At 37.5% G+C, this 20,273-nt stretch overlaps 1 protein-coding gene across 5 annotated transcripts in view; it reads right to left on the bottom strand.

The window, feature by feature from the left end:
- PLPP4 (phospholipid phosphatase 4) overlaps nt 1-20,273 on the bottom strand; it is a 64,276-nt gene that overhangs the window by 39,443 nt on the left and 4,560 nt on the right. For all 5 annotated transcript variants that reach the window (XM_074875424.1, XM_074875429.1, XM_074875428.1 and 2 more), the window contains 2 exons: nt 4,911-5,019; nt 215-305 (listed from right to left, as the gene is read on the bottom strand). In XM_074875424.1, the coding sequence (XP_074731525.1) occupies nt 215-305; nt 4,911-5,019 (200 nt within the window). The remainder of the gene's footprint in view (nt 1-214; nt 306-4,910; nt 5,020-20,273) is intronic.

Here is a 20,273-nt window from a genome sequence, read left to right as displayed (position 1 = left end):
AGCTAGTCTGTGGAATTAACACACAGAATTTGTACATTTAGAGATATACATAAAACCAAAGGCTTTTGTGAGATGGCTTGCAACTATAACTGCGCTGAAAACCACTGTAATGGACTGTAACGGAGACGGGTTTTCTTCAAGGTTTAGACTACAATAGGAATCGACCTCTGAGAGCTATCACACATTCTCCATCTTGAAGTATGACATACATTACCTAAGAAAGCCTCTTTAATTTCAGTCTTGTCTGTTCGCCGGATTATTTTCACCACAAATATGACTGCTAGTGGCGTAAGAAAGGAAATTGCCTGTAAGAGATAACAAATATCATGTGTGAGAGCATCAATTCCTTTTCAGTCCAACTGATTAATAATTAGTTCCAGTTAGCTCCATTTAAACTGGAAGGCTGAATGATCTTTATCAAACTCCTGACCTTAAGCAAAGAGGGATGATTTGTCTTTGCAACTACAGGGCAACGAATACATTAACATTGTAACACAATTGTGGGTTATAATTGATTTGTAATTGCCTAGAGCTGCATTTAAAATGTCAGCTTCATAAATGAAAAAGCAACAGTCTATAAGGTTCACAAAATTCATACGCTGATCCATACAGATCTTGTGTATTTTTTCCACACACAGCATTGCTCCACAAGGCCGCCCATCCAGGCTATGCTCTCAGTAAAACCCTATTCAACATAACAGACTGCAGGACCAACTTCCTGACATTTTAAAGTGCTCTTTATTTTATTTTTTGTTTTCTTTTTTGTTTTCTTTTTAACAGTCATTCTTGAATGCATTGAGAAGATCATGTCTTTATGATTCTTCTGTTTACAAGTGTTTGGATGTGAACTCCTTGATTTTGTTCAAAACCAGAAAAACAACACCTGAACACTTACAAGTATACTCATTGGTTAAGCAGAGCCATAATCTTTTATTGTCAGTGCTGTAGGACAGGATTCTTCCTACAAGGAACCTGAAATAGCATCTGCACATCAATGCACACACTTGATTTTCATGAACAGCATCCCCATTATCATAGAGCAATTTGGACTGTAGTGGATGATTCACTGTAAACATGCCAGTTATCTGAAAAGCATCCTACTTCGTGCATGTCTGCATACTGCAGTCTGTCCTCCCAGAGCAGGTATTTATTGTCTTTCTCCAGAGAAAAATATCAGTTTCTCCCAAGCACAATACCAGGGAGTTTTTCATTAGTAGCTTGCCATGGAAACTATGATTTTGTTCCCAACTGGTCCTTCCATCATCCCTTCTGTCTCAGACCTTTAACTGCAGAGGTAAAAGGCAACTTATGGGCAAGGTAGTCTATCTATGCTTCTTGCTGGTTCCAGCCTGTTAACCAATTAGCTTCTGGAATCTACTAACCTCTTCACAATCACATTTGTTCAAAACCAAATCAAGGTCTTTCAAAAACATTTATTCTCTTGAAGAAAAGTGAAAAGGACCATTTTTTTTCTTTTTTAAACAAGGTGAAAATTAACCTGTATATGGCACATGGGGCACCAGGGCTTAAGTAAGATTATGCTATCTTTACTGAGGCTGAACAGTGCCTTACTTCTTAAACAGCCCCACTGAAATAAGAAACAGACAGGACAGACATGTTATGACAAAAGATGTGTGACTCTCTTCTTTTTATAATACAAATTAATCCCAGTCCTCATTTCATGCTTTTAGAATATCTGAGTAGAGAACGTGAAAATGCACTATATTTGTTATTTTGGTAGGGTATCTTGGACCAGATTTCCCTCACCTGCATCTGCAAAATATTATCTTACTCAGTGAGCCATACAGATTAAAACACAGTCTGGAGTCTGCCCCCCTTTTTTACATTTAGAAAGGCGTGCATCAGGTCCTGTGCAAAAAGATTCACCATTTCCACTTAAAACTCCCTTCTGTCTACAGTGTGTGTGAAATTCAAGTGAGGATGCCAGTGCCATATTACTACCCCAGAAATGTTCACTTCTCTCTATCCTCAGCATTAGTTTAATTTCTGCTTTTAGAGACAAAGAGTGAAATTTAAAAAAAAGGTTAAAGCAAAACTTAGAATTATTAGTTTCATTCTAAAAAGAATTGCCACCAGGAAACAAAAGAAGAAAGATATCTACATTCCATTGTTGAAGAACATATAGAAATACAGCCAGGCTGACAAGCTTATAGTGGTGGTTTAATGGAGTTAGAAATCTTTTGAACAAGCAGGAGCAGCAGAAAATATCAGCAAAGGATAGAATTCAAGTGGCAGCTTGTTCCAAACCACTTTACAATCAATCTTCAGAAATCTGGTAAAACTGCAGATTTCCTCATATTTCACAAGCATATGGACTTTTGAGAGAGATAAAGAACTATTCATGTTTGCAGTACATTGCTGTTCCTTACACAAAAGCATTGGCTGGAAGGTCTTTTTTATTCTGCAGCAAAATGCACAAATACAGAAAGTTTGGCTTGCTAATGATGCCTTTTTCTTTATTTTGCAAAAAGATTCTCTATGGCTCATATCCATAACAGATTTGGCAACAGTCTAATGAGCAACACTCTCCTCTGATGCATCTCAGTAATGTTTTCTTTTCCAGCAGTGAAATATTCCAACATTGCCTTGCTTTTGTGAAACATGGACGAAATCTCTCTCGTTCATTATTCATCCTGGCAAGCCAGAGATATGCTAAAGTTATAGGGACTCCCACGTACTTCCATGATGCATTCAAGAGAAGTTGACAGTACCTCACACTTTCCAAGAAAAGGAATATCCACTGAGAGAGAGCCAGAACAAGGCTCAGGTCTTTCTAGCCCTTGTGGCTTGCTTGCTACCCACACAGAAGTCAGCTTCATTGAATTTGGATCTGTGTTTGGAGTATTCACAACATTTCTCTTGAATTCAAATCTCTCAGCATATAAAATAATCCAGCAGTTCATAAAGTCTTAGAGATTGCTTTCTGGTAAACCATAGCCATATATTTCAACACCAGAGTACAACACTAGTGGTAAGAAATTCTTTACATAATGAAAGCTTGTGATCAATGCTAGAGTTGGATTTTTCTTCTTTTTGATTAAAGAAGAAAAAACATTTAGAAATTATATACGTTTCTTAATTTAAAAAGCTGTTCACTGAGTCACTGAGATGTCAGTGGTCTGAGCCAGAAAGAGAACACAGACTATACAAACATTATGGACTCAGAGGTGTCTGGAAGTTCCATGTGCCATGAGGTATACCAAAAGCTGGCTCTATGGGAAGTGGTTAACAGGAAAATGTACTACACATATCCCAGCACTGTGCTTCCCAGTGGCTAGTGCCTAGAGAACAGAGGATGGACTAGTGATTACCCCAACTGGTTTCAAAAATAGTTTCACCACTGCAGCAAAACTCTGTACAATGATTCACTACTGGTTCTTGAACCTTTCAGTTATAAACACAGATCAGAGAAAGCATGTAGCAAGGTAATGCTCAGCCTAAGGAAAAATGACAGAATCTACAGAACGGGTTGTTGGGCGTTGGAGTGGGCTGCCTGGGGGGGTGGTGGGGTCCCCATCCCTGGAGGTGTTTAAGAGTAGGGTTGACATAGCGCTTAGGGATGTGGTATAGTTGGGAACTGTAATGTTAGGTTAATGGTTGGACTGGATGATCTTCAAGGTCTTTTCCAACCTAGACGATTCTGTGATTCTGTGAATAACTCAGTCTTTCCCAGCACAACAATTTAATGTTTGGTTGGGGGGGGTGGGGTGGGGGGTGTTGTGTGTGTGTGTGTATTTTTACACAGCTGTCTTCCATTTCAGGAAAAACATATCTTTTCACCCATCCAGGCTGAAAAAGTCCTTAATAGAGCTTCTTAATGCAATGTAAACAATATGTTGGTGAATTTAAAACCAGGCCTTCAAGTCTCTGCCTTAGAAGGCTGGGATATCTTGTTGCTTCATAAATAGGAAGCACCTTCAAGCTGTTCCTTACTTAATTAAAAAGCTTCCATAACTGAAGGCCTGAGCCTTTTAAAAACAAAATCGAAGAGAAATTACATAGATGATTTGCATTTATTCTGAATTCAAGCCTTAATCTGAAAAGTAAAATCCCAGCTTCACTGAAGACACAGAAGAAGATGCTTTGACATAACGGTACTAGGATTTGACCTCATCTGCCATGCTCACTCCTGGAAAATCTCCACTTTGACTGATGAAGCTTTTGCGAAGACTGACCTACTTATTTTAATAGCCTGAACTATGACCATAATTTCTTAGCATTTCTGTAGCAGTCTATCTTTATTGCACTCTTATATATGTAGATTATTACAATTGTTAATCATTGCTAGTGAAGGTTATCAAAACCATGAATTTTGATAACCACACAAACCGTCAAAATCAGACAGCCAATCTGCATGTCAACATGAGCTGTGCTGGAGAGAGCCAGAGCGGTGACAGCAGAGCAGCTCTATGATATATTTAGTATGTTTGTTGACAGAAGCTAAAACAAAGGTTTTTATCTACATGGAAAAAAAAAAAAAAAGCATTTGGAGGCAAATGTCTCAGTGCCTAACATGCCAAAAACAAATCGGATTTAAAAATTAAAGCACTTAACCTAATAAGAGCATGGCAAGGTTTTGTCATGTCACCTAACCAGCTAATTCAAAAAGCTTCTCTAATAATTTCTCTAGCATCGCTCTAAGTTAACACTAGCTTAAATCCTAAACTGTAAAATCAACATTCATAAATTCAGTCACCTGGTAACGCTGCTTTTTACAAACACCCTATGAATTCCTACAGTTTGTCATTTTGGACATCCCTAGTTTGGAAAACAATTGTCATTAGAATTAAAGGAACACCCTGTACTTCTGAACGATTTCCTACTGCTTACCAAATGAATGTGTACTTAGTTTACAGCCATCAAACGACCAATAAACCTTTAGTACTTACAAACATAAGACGCGTAGGTATGTTGTCTGATTGCACCAAAGGATTTTTATACAACCAGATCTCTTCTGGCTGGATAACCCGCTGGAATGGATCCAAAAATTCTGTAAAACTGAAAATAACAATTAAAGATACAATTTTTTCACAATTTGAAATGATGACTGAAAAACCCAGAAGAGCCCTGCTGATTTAAAGCTTCTCACAAAATTAATTATGGTATAACATGCATGAATTATCCTTATAATACATTGCTATCCCACCTCACTGCTTTTTAGTAATACAACCTTCATAAATATACCCTTAGGAAAATGACTGCTAATAGTCTATATGCTACAAGTTTATTCTCCACAGTAAAGCTTATGGAACTTTTATAAACCGTAATTTTATTTTTTTGTGGGAAAAGTGTGCAAAGAATATTGTGGGGTTAGAAAAAAAATCACATAGCAGATGTTTTACACTGAACAAACTATATACCAGATATTGAATACAAAATGTGTCTTTCAAATGTCAAGATTCAGACTTTGAAGTATGACAGTTGTATTTGCAGGATCACAAAGCAGGGAGAAAGAATCAGCCCAGACAATTCCTTCTACTGATAGAAAGAACAGATAACTTTAGGGAATATCTCCAAAAGAGACTTACTCCTAAAACAGGATGAGCTCAAAGAAACGCTTTTTTTCTTTTTTCAGATTGCCAGTATTTTATCTGGCTGTCAAGCTTAAGAATAGTCTAGCTCTACCAGAAATGTCTCATTCTACCAAAACTGACTGTTTCAATTTCATTCTCATGTCATTTGGCTCTCTTAAAAAACAAACAAACCAAAATAAAACAACAAACCAACCAATCAAACCCCACAGTTTTGTAATTACGGTATTTTGAAATGAAGAGCATCAAAATTAAATGTTGAGGTTAAAGTTTTATATAGAAAATAAATTATTTGTGTGGGTATCTCTTGTCCAGCACTGAAAGAGGAAGCAGGAATTGCGATCTTTGACTGCAGTAAGAAGTTTCAAAAGGTTTTTAGGACTACATAAATTGTCTCTCTTCATTTAAGGCATACTCTTTTTTTCCACCGAGTTCTTCACTGGCCTTTAACTCTTTTTAGCTTTGAAGTCGTATCAGACTTCCTGGGAAGTTTTGCCTTTACTGTACTCATTTCAGGACTAGTTTACTAGCACTGAAAGAATGGCTGCTGAGAGAAGACACAGGGACCAGTTTTCTGCAGGCTGGTCTTATCTAATAAGCCCATAGAGCCAGAACACAGAGGTGTAGTGGCCCAAAGTTTTTTTTACTGTAAATTTCCCAAAGCCAAGGGCTTTAAAACCATCCAAAACCATGTTTTATACAAGTAACAGCTACAACAATTGACTTTGTAATAGAAAAAGCTCAAAGCAATCTGTAAAGCAGAGTAAAATTAAACCATATATATGCAACTCTCCCCTGTGAAGACAAGTCCTCAAATCTAGCCAGGTCAGCAATTTCCTAAATAACAACAAGCCTTATCCAGTCTTCTGGGTCTTAGGAAATCCTTCTTTTTATCCCATGTGAGGATTGACCAGCTGTTCTTCATTTTCTCACTGTAGTCTACAATCTCTGCATTAGCTAGTCTCCCACGTTCCCAGCACCTGCTACTACTGACCCCCTTTACCTGAGCACACTCACACTCCCACTAGGTAGAAGGTACAAAACTCTGTCTACTCCAGAGAGCCCAACTGACCTCTACTTTCTAAAGGAAAACAATGAAATCTGAGGACCAAACAAGTCAAACACAGTCTTGTCACTTGTACTGATAGTTATGGTTCCCTTACTGATCTACGTGGACAACCAGATTCTTCTGGAAACTTAAGGAGTCTGGTATTGTAAGGAGAGTATTTACTATTATAGTCAGCTTCTTCAAATCCAGGGTCTGACCCTGCTCTCCAAAGAAGGTGCAAAGTGAATTTCAGAATTGTCAAAACACTTTGTTTCAGTGTTTTCAAAATGAAAACTTAAATCTTTTTTAAGTTTAAGAAATAATGGCTTGTGTAAGACATGAAAGAGGGAAATATTTCTGAAGAAGATAATTTCCAGGAAATAAAACACCTCATATATGAAAAATTCATTTTACATATTTTCTCTTCAGCTAGAAAAATAAAGGTTGATTTCTAGACAATGCAAGCAACTTTGTTTTCAAACTTCAACTGAGAGTCCTAAAGTATATTATTTTTATTTTCAGTCTTTAAAGATATTGACAGAAGCTAGAAGCAATTAACTGCTGGTTGAAAGGGTTCAGCTGCCAAGTAGAGTCACAGGCCTGGGTAAGGCATCAAACATGTGTCACCTGGGAGAGCTGAATAGCAAAGTTCACAGCTATCCAGGACTTAACATTTGTTATGAAGATGTATACAGGAACCATGGCCAGGACGTACTTCACCACTGTCATCTAAACATAAATAAATAGATAAGCACATGCATGTCTGGGCATACAAGAAGTTAAAGAAGCCAGCTGAGTTTCAATGACTACATTTTTCAGCCAGTCATGTCTTTTCTGACATACTCCCTCAGGTATTTGCTAGTTAGACTGTTCTGAGGCAGTTTTCAAAGCACTGGGACTGAAGGATACGCCAAGGAATGCCTTGAAGCAAAGACACATTCTTTGATGTATCTAGGCCTTGAAGCATTTCTAGTAACGCAAAAAGCAAATAATACACATTTATGTTTCAGAGTGATCACAGTATATCCGTGCAAGACTGCACTTTTGGAAAACGTGTCACATTAGACCAGAGATTTAATTAAGTTGACATGGAGACATTTGATATTATGAGCAAATGCCAACAGAGTTAAAGGTTTGGGGCTCTTGTTCTTTTGTTTCCTGTCTGCTTGTGATGTAAAAAAACTAAGATTAAAGTATAGTTGTTTAAATCTGAGAAATAAATAAAAATCAAATTCACAGTTCTGACAGGAATCATGCTATGACACCACAAATATGTGCTATGTTGTAAGATTTAACTTCTTTAAGAGCAAAATAACATGTGCTAAAGAGATTAAACTAAAATAACACAAATAGTATCTGATTCCAGTTGAGGACTGATTTTCTGATTAGTATATACTTGCTATCTGTACAATTCTAAAGAAAGATTTATTATAATTATTATTTTATTTAATAACAGCAGTTTTGAATCCACTACATATTAAATCTGATTATGTATCCATTTCTTCCTCTGACTTGTGTTCTGAATGTCTTCCAAGAACAGTGCTCAAATATGCTGAAACACAATGCAAAAAACCCCAAAAATTTAATTGCTGAAACCACGTAAAATAATTTCAAAATCACTACTGAAGGAGGAAAAAAAATAGATGTAGAAGGCAGCAGATCTTGTCTGTGTGAACAATACAAAAACACAAAGTAAACAGTTAAAGGAAAGTGACTATATAAAAAGAAATCACTTTTTTTTCATCTTCAGAAAGAGCTCAGCTGCTAATTAAATTTTTATGCCAAGACTCATAAGAGAACAATTCTCTTCTTTTTTTGAAGCATCACCAATGGGCAACTGGATACGAGATTTCACAAGCTTGAAGGCAATTCCCTTTGTACTCTATTAAACAATCATGAGGACATACTGGTTTCTAAGCTGCCTGACACTTAGTGATTTGTGTTCCTTCGTCCTAACCAAAAGTACAGTCTATTACTATTCATAAGCCAGCACAAGCTTGTTTAAATGCCTAGATGTTATTAGAAATGAATGTAGTCCTTGGATAAAGAAAACTGGTTTCTAGAAATTTTCTATTATGCCTGAAAATACATGCTCAATCATATAATGTCCCCTGGTAGCAGGTGGGCAACTTAGAAAGCTTACTTCGTATTAGTACATGAAATTTTAGTATTAGCTTTTTGGCCTTACATTTTTTTGCATGTTTACATATTCATCCAACATTGTGAACAGTTTATCAAGTAAGACTTTGAACACTTCAGCCTGATAACATATATGTAAGGCATAAAAGGACCTCCATGAGCTTCAAGAACCTTTAACTGTGACTTTCAAGGCAACCTAATGGAAACAGGAGCCCTAATTTCTTTAAAAACATCAGTGCCCAAAAACAGGTGCCCAAGTGGCTTGTAGTTGCTTTGGACATCCCAACATTACTGCCTACAACACCACACTAAAGAAAAATGTTGTCATTTTCTGAGGACACAAGCGCTTCCAGGTTACAATAACTTCATTTCCATTTAACAGCATGTAGCCCGTTAAGATAATTTCTATGCAAGAACCATATCACAGACTGATCAAGGTAAAAGTGTACAGTAGTTTTGTGACAATATGGACTAATAATGGGGTTTTTTTAATGAAACTATTCAATGGTAGTGAATCAAACACTGTATAAATATCTCACAGAGTCTTTGCCCTGTGCTTCCACGATGGTTTTCATCTCCCATAAGTAACAGCAGGGTATTGTTTAGCACCTCATCTTATTGTTTCAAACACTGCTTACAGTAGCTACCATTCCCTGGCATTTAGCAGGGATGAAATCAAGAAGCAGTGACATTTGGCAGTTGCTAAGATCAGAGAAAGAGTAATAAGCACTGGCAAAGTTGGTAAGGTGAAAACCTTGAAATGTTAGAGTAGAAAAGTATGTTACCAACCTAGCAACAAGAACAGGACAGGAAAAGGATAGATGGGCCCAACATCTTGTTAGAGCAAGACAGAACCTATCAGCAATGAAATCATGACTAGTGTGAAATCACCTCAGAAGTACTTACTAGTGTTACAAGGACTGCCACTGGCCAACAGCTCCATTTTCAGAGAGTAACAATATGAAATCACACATGGGCTTTGGTCCTGGCAATCTTGGAGACTTAAATATCTGCTTCGTCAGAAGAGTTAGACAGTTAGAGACTGCTTCCTGGGTTTAAGGATCAACTAAAGGATGTACAAGGGGGTTTTTTGCCTTTTGCCTTGTCTCATGCAGACAAGGCTTGTCCCAAGTAACAAGTGACAATAACGAAGAGAGGACACAGAAGACCGTATGGCATGACAAAAGTACCAGAAGAGAATGAACATGAACTTGTAACTGCAATACTCAGTCTTTCATACCAGATGCCTAATGACCAACTCTCCCCTTTTCTAAGCTTCATCTGTTGATAAGCAGATCTGATGCTAAAATGGCTTTACATGCAATTCCTCATTGGAACAAGTAATGAAGAGATAGCAGGTGTTCATAAACCCTTCTTATAAATCACCTCTGAGGTCTTGTGGAAAAAAGTTTGGCTCTAACCACCTCTCGCTGACGGCAGAACTGTGTGAGCAAACTCACCACTACCTCTCCCACAGAAACATATTAGCTGCGACTGTGCTATTGGAACTCCATTGTGAACTTTCTTACATGGATATTTCCTTGAGTATTCCCCAAATTAGGTCTCAAATCTAGTAGTAAAAGCTTTTATAGTGTATCTGCTATGTTAAATTGTGCCATCAGTTGTCCTAACACTAAAACTGCATAGCTGTGAGCAGCACCAGGGATGCTGAAGTTGGTAGGGCTCTGTGTAGGCTGGCCTAATTACAGAGTATATACACAATACATAACTCTGTGAGAGATTCTCACACAACAGATTCGCAGCGCCAACATTTTCAATGAAGAGCCATAAAGTAGAAGACATTGTAGGGCAGAACAGCTGTGAAGATAAGAAAATTATGTTCTGAAAGACAGAATTTGCATTAGGAGTTTCCAACAAGTGACCTAGGCTAAACAGAAAGAGCCCAGTAGGCTGGGCACGTTACACTGAACGCTGCTTAGTCACATTGCCTTTGCTCACATTTGAATCCAAGACTTCAACTTATCCATTCTGCAACATACTAACAGTGGGTAAAGCATTCCTGTCATGTTATTTGATATACCTGGAAAGAATAACTTATTCTCATGCCATGAGAAAACCCAGTCTTATTTATTCCCTATAGGCAATTTTAAGGAAAAAAATGCTACATTTTAGTGGTTATCTTAGGAACTCCTGCAAAGACAGACAAAATATGAAAAGCTTGAAATGGTCTGTGGCTGGAATGCAAAATTAACAGAACTGAAGCAGACAGGATAATGATGAGGTGAGATAAGAAACAATGCCTGTGGTTTATCACTGTCATTCTGCTCACCACAGTCGGAGTTCAGTTTTTGAAAAGCTGCTGTCTACGCTTATTAGCATGATGAGATAGTTTTGTGTTAGCTCAGAGGTTAGCACAAGGAAAGAGATCTGAGCCATTTAATTTCTAAAATAATTTGGGAAATCCACAGTTTCTCAGCCATGAAGAAGGGCATTATGAATTGGGGTACAAAAAATATGACCAAGGCCCAATTATTAATGATGAACTTCAGTTTCACCAAGGAAGAAGCTGACATGAATTAAAAGTTTAACATCAATAATATAAACTTTAGTTTTGATAGAAAGAGAAACTTTCCCTATAGTTAAGGCACAACACTGGGTATCAAGAGATTTGATGCTTTCTGCCACTGTTTTCCAAGGCAAGGTAGGGCAATTCATTCCAGCAAGAAGTGTCAGCATCAGAGCAAGACTCCTAATGCTGTACTTTGGTCATTAGCTGACCTGGTATTCACATATGCCAAGTATGCACTGCTGACAAGCATTCAAGTAGGAAAGCAACAGCTTTAACCACCATGGAAATCAAAAGTAAAATGTTAAATTCTAAAATATGTTAGAATTTATATTGCAATAGATATTGACTGCATAAGAAGCATGTACATGAGAACAGAAATTAATGTTTTATTGGTTCTTCACAGGCTTTGATGGAAACGTGTTATTACTACCATCATCTTGTAACTGCACTAAAACCAATTCATTAAGTAATTTACATTTGCACTAAGAGGTACAGAAGCAGCTGTACCAATAAATTATCTCTCCTTTTTTAACAGCTAAAAACTTGTATTTCCCAATGCAATGCCAGGCAGTGTAGACACCTACCACTTCTGATTAACAATCTATAATCCTAATATGGAGCTTTATTGGGTTTGAGTGTCCTGCAGGATACAGGGTACTTAATATTCACCAGGAACACCCTACAAAGATAATTCAGAAGCTGTTTTTATTGCTACGGCAATGAGCAGATCTGATGCCTCTCTTCATTTGCAGTAACCTTCTGTTTGTAGGCGCAAGTATTTACGAAGACTGAGAGGAGTACTGGCAGAAAGCAAATGTTAAGAAAAATGTTGCAGGAGGCTTCTTTCATTCAGTCCCTATTCAGTGCTCAATACGGCTCTGGGAATAGTGCAAGTTGATAGCATTTTTTAAATTTCTGTATTTTTGAGAAGCTAGAAATGAAGCCTTCATACCACTTCCTGATAACATTTGATATTCCAATCTGCATGTACACAGCTTTCCCCACTTTCAATTTTGTGGGTGCACTTGTGTCAGGAGGAGCCAAAAGTCAATGAAATTAAATCCTGGGGCTGATAAGGACAAAGAGTGGGGGCAATATTTTTGGTTTTTTATTTAATGTCACTGGCAAGTAGAGAACTGGTTCTCAGGGGTAGGTTTGGCTTCAGATGAGTCAGTATCACTTGCTGTAAAATATTTCTGAATATTTTAAATTAGCTAGCAATTGCAGTGTGACATTTAATTAGCACATATGCCCACATTAGCCCTTCAGATATATGAGAAATCATTTTGATCAAGAAGAGATTGAAAATAAATTCTGATGCAATTTTAAAAATATACATATTACCATAGCTGTCATATTTCCCAGATGTGCTGAAAAAAAGAGAGTTTCCAGTATTTTATTCAGTCTTACTAACAGGTTTCCCAGATTTGTCTCGTGTATCCACGGATTCAATAGATATATATTGGGTATGACTTCTTCTAAAGATGAACAGCCACCCTCTTTACTCTCCTCCTTACAGCTAGGACTGTACTATTACTGGGCCAACAAAGCCAACCATGACGTGAGACAGGTTCTTCAACCAGAACGTGTCTAACTAGATAGAGTCTGTGCCAGTCAGTGTCTCTGAATGATTTCTGAGCCACTGGACCCTTCTGTGATACAGCATCTGGGGTATTTATAAAGGCTTCACCAGCTGTGCCTGAGATTAGGCTCAAGTCTGCTACAGCACGTGACATGAGTCACGTGTACCCCCACTGAATATACATACGAACAGAAACAGGTTAAAACCAGACCCAACCCCTCTGTTCAAATTTTCTCTTCCTTGTTTGGCCCAAATTCAAGAAACAATATGAATTAAATGAATCAGCAAGGAGGCAACAGCTGGGAAGCCTGGGCTCAGTTAAAAGCTCAGATCTTGAACTAACAATATAGGTTCACAACAGGAGTCCTGTAGCTTATGAAATAATATATAAATGATATGTAAACGTTCTCAGACTACCTAATATGAAATAGTGAACGAGCAATCTTTTCACAATGCTGAAAAAAGAGACTAGCCTGGAGTTTTAGAACCTAATGTTAGTTTCTTTAGTACCTAAATTACACTTCTACTGCTTTCTCAATCCCTGGCACTTGAACTCTCTCTGGGTAAACTGTTTTCTTCCTGTGACATTATTTCAGTTGTACTAAACCTAAGAGAAAAGGGAAAGGATTATCTGAGCATACATGAACAGCAATTGTTGAGCAAATGAACATGCAATTAACGTAGCCAGCCAGTTTTTCCTGTGCGCCTGAAAGAATCCAAAAACTTCCAATCCATACATTCTCCTTGCTCATGGGCTGAGCACTTTGAATGCAAGTAGCACTAAATGTCGCTGAGTATCATTATTGCCAGTATGAAGTGATTGAATCTAGAAAACTCCCATTCAATGGGAATAAAAATGGTTATCCAGGCATTAAACTACTTAACTGGCTTAGATACAACCTTTTCACCATCACTTCTCTTCCTTAGAGAAGCAGAATATTTGGAAATGAGCAAAGTGAAAGGAGGAAAGAGGGGACAGTTGGTCATGCTGCATTGCAGCTTTGAAGAGAAGAGCAGGAGACAAGAGTGGCTATACTGAAGCAGAAAAAAACTACTGCAAAATTAGTCAAATTGACATATTTTGGCTCGTTTTACATTTTTAAAAGTTCCTTTGACCTACTATTGAAAGCCATCTTTGCATCTTTTGCTTTCTTGGCAGTAGAATATAAAATAAACCATTCTGAAACAAAAACATATTTGTTTTGGCATTTAGCTCCTCCTGAGGTGAAAATGCAGTTCAGTTCTTGTGATCCCAGCTCACATGGAGCAGTGGCACACTTCAAGCATGAGGCAAGCAGGTCAGGGCTGCTACTAATTATGTCAGTGTACAGTACTTAAGGCAATCCAGTACAGCTGCACTACGGTAACACAGATAATCAACAGTGGCAGTCTTACTGAAACAACAGATACCAGCAAAGTGAAAGCTATTCGTTAACATTTTCATTGCATTATCTCTCTTTTTAGCTAATAAAAAGCATGATTTATGGTATTAATTGTTGCCTCTATGCTCTGTTTTTAATAAATATACCCTATGATGCAAGCTATTTCACAAAAGCCATTTTAATGTGTGGTTTGGGGAGAAGGGAGTAGAGGGAAAAAAATCATCAGTATATGAACACTGATGTAGCCGTTAGAAGTTTCAAAGCTGGCAGCAGTACATTATTCCAAAGTGAAAAACAGAATTCATATTACAGGCTTAAATCACCAAAGCACTTATCTGAATAATGAACCAAAACACACTACACAGTCAAAATTTTGCTTTTGATGTTTTTTAATTCTTGTTTTTATTACATCTCAACCTGTTCTCAGCCAAACAACTCTCCACAGTCCCTTGGACAACTATCATAGCAATTTGATAGAGCCAAGTAGTCTGATAAAGTTTCTTCTGTTTTCATACCTGCATGCCACACTCCTATTGACTACAGGTTTGGACCTGAAATGAAAGTCAAGGATTAAACTCGCAAAGGTGCTGAGTTTCTCTTAGCGACCAAAGCTTTCCCTCTCCATTATTTCTGTCCCTCCATCACTCCTTCTCCAAAATTCCCTTTGTAGCTCACTGGTACTTCAATGCTGCTCACTCCTGTCCCTCCTGCAACAGCTCTTTAAGATCTTGCTTGGAACAAGGTTTAATCAGTTGGAAGTGACAGCTTGGCCCTAGCAGCTTATTCAGGAGCAATCTTTGAAACATGCCAATACGTTTCTCCATGCTGCAGGACCTCATCTCCGATCAGCCACTGCCCCGCCCCCAATCTCTTCAAAAGCCCCATTTCAAAAACCTACTACTGCTACACAAGAAATTTTCTTTCTCACTCAGCTTTTTGCCAGAACCTGAATTTTAATAATATGAGCACAATTTGATAATTTTCTGCCTAGTTATTTTTAGTCTAGAATATCTTTTTTATATGATATTTTTATTTGTATCCCATTCGCGATGCACTACTGTTTGCTCCCTTTAAACATATGATGGATAGACAGAGACATGACCTTGAAAGAGGACCTATATGGCAGTGAAGCCTGTTCCCACATAATGCTGTACCTGAGGGGTATAGGCTGAATAAAAGTGAGGATTAAGTAATATCACACAAATTGTCCACAACTAGAGCTAACTGCCAAAACACATTCTCAGACCGCTTTTCCAGACCAAAAACTAAGGAGCTGGTAAGGAAGTGAGAGAGGGGAGAAATACTATGGACCAATCTAGAAGGCTCAATCAAGAGTTTTTTTATGTTAAATTAAAACATTGCTTTTTGGTCAAGCAGGAACATATTTTAACCCAAACTTAAATGAAATATTTTGTCTGGGAGTCCATTAAACTAATTTTAATAAAAAATGCATTTAAAATGCAAAATTTAAAATAAAATACTTCAGTATTACTAAAGAGACACTTTTTTGGCCAAGTTATTTACTAAATGTGATACAAATTCACAAGTTATTTTGATCACAGTTGCTGTATGCAATGACTTCATTATTCTCTGGGAAAAAAAAGAGACCAGTCTAATGATATTCACAATCAAATCCAACTATTTTAAAATCACTCCATCAAAAAACACTTGTGTGAGTAACTACATGTTCCAGAGCATTAATAATGATATATAAAAAAAAATATTAAAGATATAGTAATAGGGAATAGGAACATCACTTTTAGCATTTTGTAGCAGTCACTAAAGTCCAGTAGCAATAGTTACACTCCTGTAAAGCACCCTGGACACTAAATGAATGAAATTATTAATGGTCTCTCTGCGGGCTATGAGAGTACAGTCAGGCTACTAGATTTGTTCTCCCATTACTGAAAATTGGCAGCTAATGAAAACGTAACACTTTATATCAAATTATACTCTCCTCTGTTGTTTTCGATTCGCAAGGCTTCACAACACTTGGCAGGGTGCCACAAATCCTTCAAAGCTGAAATATTTCTGAGCTGACATTTACACCTCCGTTATAAATTCTAAAGAAGTAGTAGAACTTTTCACTCAAAATAGAGTAAAATGTTTAACTGCAAGATTGCAGAGCAAAACATTTCACCTAATCTAGGATTTGGTTTTCCCCACAATCTCATCAGTGCAGAATATTTAGAATATGGTAGCTGGCATGGCGCTGCCCTCCAGCCAAAACGGATCAGCTTCTGCTCAGTCTTTGCTAAAGGGCTCTTCAAGTACCTGAACTGGTAACACCACTTCCTTTTCTTCCCATCAACATGAGTCAAAAATCTCTTACAAGAAATTTTGCTTTAGTGGCTTTCAACTTTTCCCCACGCACTGCGGCACTTTCAGGCAGTGTAAACTTCAGTCCAATAAGTTGATTCGTGCCAACTTACCAGACCACCTAGTCTGTCTCCTCACAGCCATGCAGCAAAGCAAAACATTATGTAAAATACTCGCAAGATACTTCAGTGTAACTTGCTTCTTAAAATTTCAATTGGTGGAGATTCTACATATGCCTCAGGCAATCTATTACAGCGCTTGAAAGTCCTTACAATTAGGTTGTATTTCCCCACACTCAGCCTAAGTTTCCCTTGCTACAAGTTTAAATATCTTTCCTTTCTGTACAATTCCAAAAGGGCATGAAGAGCAGTTTGCCTTCTTCAGACATCTTTATGGCAGCTGCTTACATGTGAAGATTACTGCCATGTCTCCTCAGATTTCTAGATTAAACAGCTCCGCTATTTCTATCTTTTCTCAGAAAAGGTGTTTTCTATACCCCTCTTACCATCTTTTGCACTCTTCCCCAATTCTCTGAAATTCACCTGCATCAGTAATCTTAATCAGCCACTCACTATGAAAACACCAGTTGTAAACCCTGTTACTCTAGCCTACCGTGCCTACAGTAAAACAATCCCCACTTACTGCATTTTATCTATATGCAATTTTAATTAAAATTCAATAGTATTTTACTATGGAAAATATTTACTCATTTGGATAGTAAAAGCTAAAATGTTTTGTAATGCAGAGGAATAAACAAATACAATTCACAGTGACTGTAGCAATCTGATTTACAACAAAGGAACATTCCTAATCTAGTTTTCTGCAGAATCATTTAGATCAGTCACAGAGTTTCTTGCATAGCAATGACTTGTGGTCCAATGATCACAAATTTACCATTTACAAGGCAAAGGGAAAACATGAATGAGAAGTACCTTAAAACCCATGTAGTTATGAAAAGCTTAGCTCAAGTGCCATATCTGATGACAACTTTGTCTTTTCTGTGAAGACAATCAAATTGGATCATCTGTAAAGCAGTTATTCTGATTCAGTAACCAGTGAAGCTTTCCTTAATCGTTCAGGTTTAAGTCCCTGATGTTCATTAGTGGATCACAATCAATACCTTAACTAGGGACATATGTATTGTCTTTAGCTTTCTCTCTCTGTCCACTAATCCTTGCCAGTACAGATGCGCCACTCAAACATCCCATGTTCAGTGCTTACTACAGAAGAAGTTACAAGACACACTAAATGTGATCCTTAATCTGCCTTTAGCATCAATAATTCTGCCAACTATTTCCAAGTACTCACTTTTCAAAGTCACCAACAGATCGGGAGACTGTAAAGATCTTGGTTTACTGTGCCAGGTATGAGTGCACTCTCAGCAGTAAGACTGTACTTTTTCTTAAAGTCTTTGCCATAAGAAACACAGTTGTGCCACAGCTTGCCTGTAGTTAGATCAAAGTATAAATATCTTTTTTTTTAAAGAAAAATTTCCCTTACAGAAACCCTGTCAGTCTTAGTAGCATTCTCACTATAAAACATGCTCAATCAGGGCTGGGAGCAGATAAAAGCACAGTGTGCCAAAGTCAGTGAGTAAATAGGATTCAACAGGAGACAAAGTCACCATTTACTCCAGAAAAATATGGATTTAGCATCTACAGTAACATCCTTTTTTTGCATGTATTCAGCTGTGAGTTCACCATGGACATCAACTGTAAATCCCATCCTATTAACAGGACAATTAGAATTCCTGCCATTAAATCCCCCTTTTTCCACCACTGGGACTCAGGGAAGACAGATGAAATAAACTTAGTTCCATGATCTAAAGTATTGATACATCAGTCTGTAAAACAGTCTACCTTTTCCACAAACGGACAGGTATACTTTCCCCTCAGTAGCTGTTATCAAAGTCAGTAAAATCCTACCCTAGTTTCAAGAAATATAATAAGAAAACAATGGAAACAGAAGCTTCAGCTCAGTGGAACACCAAGTACTAAGTGTCTCTGTTAGCTCGGTGATACTTCATAGATATTAGGACAGGCACACGGTCATTTTGTTGTGTACTTCATATTACACTAGGCATAATAAGTATTTATGGCCTTTTGTTTTACAGTAACCTCTCAAGGACGCAGAACTGAGCAAAGTTAAAATTCAGGTTACTTTGTGATATATCAGCTGCATCCAGCGAGTTACAGAACTCCATGGCATTCTAATTCTTCCATCACTTCAAAGGTATAACAGACTCTGCTGAGCACTGGAACAAGTCTGTTGCTTGCCACTGGAGCTCAATATGCAACCTTTGATATATGTTCTCAGATCCTAAGCACCAGAGAGACTACGGTCTTTTTTAGAGCAGGTCTTTCCCTTAACTGTTCATTAACCCTACTTCAGTGAACTAGACTTCAACTCAGGCCATGAAACTAAATCTTTCCCTCATTTTAGTATCATCTATATTATGGTTTACAATATAGTACCTATTTTTAAACAGGTTAGTAATCAAACATGTTGGTGTTCTCACTTCCTATTGTCATTACTATTCGTGAAACTAACACTGAAAAAGCTCCAAGCATATTCAATGTTCAATGGGTTTGGCTACTGTCCACATACCTCATGATGAAGACTTTATCAATTAAATTAACAAAAGGTGAGAAAAAAAAGTATTACTCTCCTTTCTTGAAGAGAAAATAGGGTACAGAGAAATGAAGTCCAAGACTTTTAAGATCAGAAGCCAAAAATCAGGTTCCAAACAAAATCAGAATTATGGGATACTCAAATCAAGAATGTAGGACACAAAAAGACTAAGAAGCTCATGCGGCCAAATACCTACTCCACTTTGAAACATTCAGCTAGAGAGCCTAGGCTTAAAAGGTGCTTTGAAATCTTGGTCCAACTGATTTGTGCAATTTGGCAGCATTTGTGTCAGCATGAGGAAATAAATCTTAATGTCTCAGACTGGTGATTTCTTCTCAATACCATTTTGCTTATATTCCCTACAGATCTCCAACTGCTCGTGATTCATAGCTCAGTCTATCCTCCAGAAATCCAGTAGATACAACAGAGAAAAGGCAAGCGCAAGCTGAGAAGAGTAAAGCGGAACTGCAGCATTGTGGAATTTGCTCAGCTAATTGATTCTCTGTCTGTGTTAACAAGACAATACATAGTATCATTTATGAAGGCAACATATGCAGAATATCCAGAAGATCACCACCCATGACAAAGAAAGCTACTTGAAAGAGCTTTCCACACTAAATCATTTCATGCATATTCATAACTTGATTAAAATCTTAATATTGTAAACTTGTAAGAAACCCAACATGCACAGAATCAGCATTTATTTTCTCAAACCAGAGTCTGAACATGGCACACACTCACACAAAAGATGCCAGCATTAGTCAGTACTGTACACTCACATGTGTGTAATGTATACGTATGTTAGTCTGCAGATAAACATTTATTCTCAAGGGAGGCTGCTAATGAGACCGTGCTGTAGGGAAGATATCCAATTACTCTGAATGACATTTATATTTTAATCACATCACACTCACTGAAGAGCTCGAGGTTTGATGAAGCCATCCTTGAAAGACTGTCTTTTTAATCAATTAGCTCTAGAAACATCAGTGATATGCTGTTGACAAGTCATGGGGCTAAATATACAATACGTGCAAATTCTTCTGTCTTCCTAGCAAGACAATGATGTGGTCTTTTAAAACTTCTGAAACAG

This window comes from Strix uralensis, chromosome 7 (genome assembly GCF_047716275.1).
Source record: "Strix uralensis isolate ZFMK-TIS-50842 chromosome 7, bStrUra1, whole genome shotgun sequence".
NCBI lineage: Eukaryota > Metazoa > Chordata > Aves > Strigiformes > Strigidae > Strix > Strix uralensis.
The sequence above is the reverse complement of the archived record's forward strand: the minus strand, read 5'-3'. Positions and strand labels throughout refer to the sequence as shown.